The 4,154-nt window shown below is 39.5% G+C and overlaps 1 protein-coding gene across 1 annotated transcript; it reads left to right on the top strand.

Moving 5' to 3' along the window:
* Positions 1-25: 25 nt before the first annotated feature.
* LOC107579519 (microtubule-associated serine/threonine-protein kinase 3-like) lies at positions 26-3,558 on the top strand (the record flags this gene model as incomplete). Its single annotated transcript, XM_016265346.1, has 9 exons — positions 26-107; positions 695-903; positions 1,038-1,176; positions 1,265-1,397; positions 2,053-2,218; positions 2,488-2,589; positions 2,953-3,075; positions 3,165-3,268; positions 3,386-3,558. Coding segments are annotated over exons 2-9 (1,103 nt in total), but the record flags the coding sequence as incomplete, so codon positions are not given.
* Positions 3,559-4,154: the final 596 nt, after the last annotated feature.

Genomic DNA, 4,154 nt, shown 5'->3' with positions numbered 1-4,154 from the left:
GTGTCATATTTTGTGTCCTAGAATCGTCTTGGAACCACAACGCCTCGAAGAAAACCTCTGGAAAGAGACTTTGAGACTATAAAGCTCATCAGCAATGGGGCTTATGGGTGAGCTTACATTTATTGCTTTATTCTTTAAAGAAGGAATGGACTGTTTTAGAATCGCATGAATTTAGGTCACCAGTTGACGAAAGGCTGGAATACACTATATAACGTTTGTCTAGAGTTTCCCCTCAGTTTGCATTCTGGAGAGGTCGACTCTAGTAGTGGAAAGTCAGATCAAGTCTCCAGGTTTTGGGCAGTCAGAGATGACAGATTTCACAGAAAATGACATAGGTTTTGATGGGCAAAGACACTCAGTTTTTAACTTTAGACTAGGATCCCATCCCGTCAGAAGATATTAAACATGGTTGATATTTTGAGCCGATTTTAGTACACACACATACTGTTTTCATTAGTCTTGTGTCTTCTCATAACGAGGCACATGTTTCTGTGTTGGTTTGTTGTGTTTGTAATGGGTCATATTGTGTGTAATCCTCAGTCATTTAGTATATGATGCCCAGATTCTTTCTCTAACCATTTACAGTCAACAAGTGTCGGATTTTAAAACGGTTGAGATTTGAAAAGTTTTGTAGTGTATTCCAGCCTTAAAAATATCAATCAGCTTTGATCCTGATTTGAGTGTTGACTTGCAGTGCCGTGTACCTGGTAAGGCATCGCGGGACACGGCAGAGGTTTGCCATGAAGAAGATCAACCGGCAGAACTTGATCCTGAGGAACCAGATCCAGCAGGTGTTTGTGGAGCGAGACATCCTGACGTTTGCAGAGAACCCTTTTGTGGTCAGCATGTTCTGCTCCTTTGAGACACGACGGCACCTCTGCATGGTCATGGAGTATGTGGAGGGTGAGTCAGAAGAATGATGTGTTGTTGCAAATATGTTTCGTGATCTAATCTTATGACACACACATGCGTCATTCCTCGTGTATACAGTCGTGAGTCTGCAGCTGTAATGTTTTAATATGAAATTGTCTTTGCAGGTGGAGACTGTGCAAATTTGCTGAAGAATATGGGTCCCTTGCCGGTGGACATGGCCAGAATGTACTTTGCAGAGACTGTTCTGGCACTAGAGTATCTTCATAATTATGGCATCGTGCACAGGGATCTCAAACCTGACAAGTAAGAGCTGCTCGATGTAATCCTGCAGTTATGCATGACTCCACATCCTGCATATATTGCATTCACTGGGTTTGTTTCCTGTCTTCAGCTTGCTCATTACGTCAATGGGGCACATTAAACTGACTGACTTCGGTCTGTCTAAAATCGGTTTAATGAACATGACCACAAACCTGTATGAAGAACACATGGAGAAAGACACAAGAGAGTTCATTGATAAACAGGTCAGTCTACCTGTACATTCAGCACAAATACTGTACTAGTTTAACGTGTTCACATTCAAAGGACTAGTTTTGTCTTAATTTATTCACAATATATTTTTTTATTTTCTTCCATAAAACAAAAAAGGCAATGTTAGGCAACATGTCCGAGCAGCATTCGTTTTTATTTTACTTTGCTTTACTTTAAGGTAAAAAAATGTTATTTAAAATGAGATGAGATTTGAGAAGTAATGGAAATGGAAGACTTTGAGCAAAAAAATTATGGCAAAGGTCCTGAAAGGACAAAATGGCATCATTTTCTTAGATTTCTTCCTTTAGATTTCTTTCTTAAATTTCCTTAATAACTTTCATTATTGTCATTATTCATTAATATTGTAACATGCAATATTGTAATATTGAACAAATAATGAGTTAAATTAGTTATGTTTCTAGTCGGGCTATACTATGGCTTCAGAAAAGTTCAAACTTGTATTTTTTATTTTATTTTTTTACTGATATGGTACCATTAAAAATGACCACTTTTTTGTATGGTAAATGGTTGTTCTGACATTTTGTGTTTCACCAAAGGAAGAAAATACAGGGGTGGAAGAATTTGAGGGCTAGTAAATCGTGACAACATTTTTCATTTTGGGTGAACTTTTTCTCTGTTGTTTTGTAGGTCTGTGGCACTCCAGAGTACATTGCACCAGAGGTGATCCTGAGGCAAGGTTATGGAAAACCTGTGGATTGGTGGGCCATGGGCATTATCCTGTATGAGTTCCTGGTGGGCTGTGTGCCTTTCTTTGGAGACACACCAGAAGAGCTCTTTGGCCAGGTGGTCAGTGGTAAGAATCAAGGGATTTTAACCCCTAACCCTGAGAATTCAATCATGATTGAAATTATTTCTGCCTACTGGATGATAAAACAAGTGTAAAAGGTTCTGATTGCCCTACATTGCAGATCGAATCTGAGCTTTATCTAAGCATCAGAATATCATAGATTTGGAAGTGGTCTCTTTTGATACGGGCCCGTATTTTGAAATGCTTTCACTGCTCAACAACAATGTAAAATTCTGCTTTATACTAATGTTGTCTGCATCCCTCTCACTTCATAGATGAAATTGAGTGGCCAGAGGGTGATGATGCATTGCCTCTTGAGTCTCAAGACCTCATCACAAAACTGCTTAGACAGAGTTCCAAAGAGCGCTTGGGAGCTGGTGGGTGTTTTGCCAGTTTAGTCCTAATGAATGCCCATTTATCAGTTTTATTTTAATATTATGTATGTGATATTATAGTAATTATTAATATTTTGAATTAACTTTTAATTTAATATTTTGCATGGTTTCCATTTGAATGTTTGTGTTTCAGTAATTTTTATAGATTCTTTTATATTTAGGCTCAATTTTGTTTCTTAAATTTCAGTTTTAGTAATTGTTGTACTTAAAAAGCTTAAATGAAAACTAGAAATGTTGCCATTGCAACTAAATTAGTTTCATAACAGTTTTTAGTTAACAATAACAACACTGCTATTTAGAAACTTGATAAAGTCCCCATAATGTCATGTGTGGTATGACCTACAGGAGGGGCAGCAGAGGTCAAACATCACATCTTCTTCCATGGTCTGGACTGGAGTGGACTGTTACGACAGAAAGCAGAGTTCATTCCACAGCTTGAAACTGAAGAAGACACAAGCTACTTTGACAGTAGGTGGCTCCCTTGCTCTTTTATGACTTTTTCTGAATCATAAATATAATGTAGATGCAACTGAACCTTCTTTGCATCTGCCGCCCAGCACGTTCTGATCGTTACCATCACTCTGAGGAGGATGATGAGACCAACGACGATGAATCTTATCAGGAGATCAAGTTCTCTTCCTGCTCGCATCGCTTCAGCAAGGTGAAATAGCTGAATGTGCACAATGTTATCTTCTAGTAATGCCTGTCAGTCAGGCAGACTGAGGCATTTAACACAGTAAAGGAGCAGGTCATGACTTGTTTTTGTCATGTGAATCAGGTGTACAGTAGCACCGAGCAGTTGGCTTCTCCCTCCAACTTGAGCCTGTCCTCTGAGCGGAGCTGCAGTGAGGAGAAGGAGGACCGGTGGGACTGTCATTCAATGCTCTCTCCAGTAGAAACCCCTAGACAGCTTCCAAGTAGCGACAGGAAGCAGGATTCCCACTGGGGCAGGTGAGCACTAGGCTATGTACAGAAGAGCATACTATCCCACTACATAATATTTCTGGAGTATATACCTGGATAAGCTTGCAAGGAATGCTGTAATGATAAAGGCTGGAATACACTACATGACTTTTAAAATCTGAATAGATTTTAAAACGCTAGACAACATACACTTAAGCCGCTTTACCACCGAAATTACCTGGAACAATTTGTCCCAGGAACTTTTTTCTCCACAGACCTGTTGCTGTCTGCATTTCAATCATGGTCTAAAGTACTGTGAAGATTAGGCTAAATAGTCTGGTTCGTTTCTCAATGCCAAGTACGCAAATGTCGGACTTGCGTTCCTCGGTAGTTTGGACTTCGCAAGTTCGACTCGGGATTGTGAACTCCCGGGGATGGGAGAACGCAAGTTCGGTAATTCTGCAAATGGAACAGCAGTGTATTTGAAAACGTCAGTCAGCTCGACTTGGCTACTGCAGTTTTCCTCATTGTATTTAGACGAATATGTTATTAAACACCACTGCCTCTTTTCGTTTTGATAATTAATAGCCGTATTAATAAAACATATTAATAGCCGCAGAAATGTAGTTCAGGGAACGTACATA

This window comes from Sinocyclocheilus grahami, unplaced genomic scaffold (genome assembly GCF_001515645.1).
Source record: "Sinocyclocheilus grahami isolate Dianchi unplaced genomic scaffold, SAMN03320097.WGS_v1.1 scaffold17886.1, whole genome shotgun sequence".
Taxonomy (NCBI): domain Eukaryota; kingdom Metazoa; phylum Chordata; class Actinopteri; order Cypriniformes; family Cyprinidae; genus Sinocyclocheilus; species Sinocyclocheilus grahami.
Note: the sequence above shows the minus strand (reverse complement) of the source record. Positions and strands in the feature narration are given on the sequence as shown.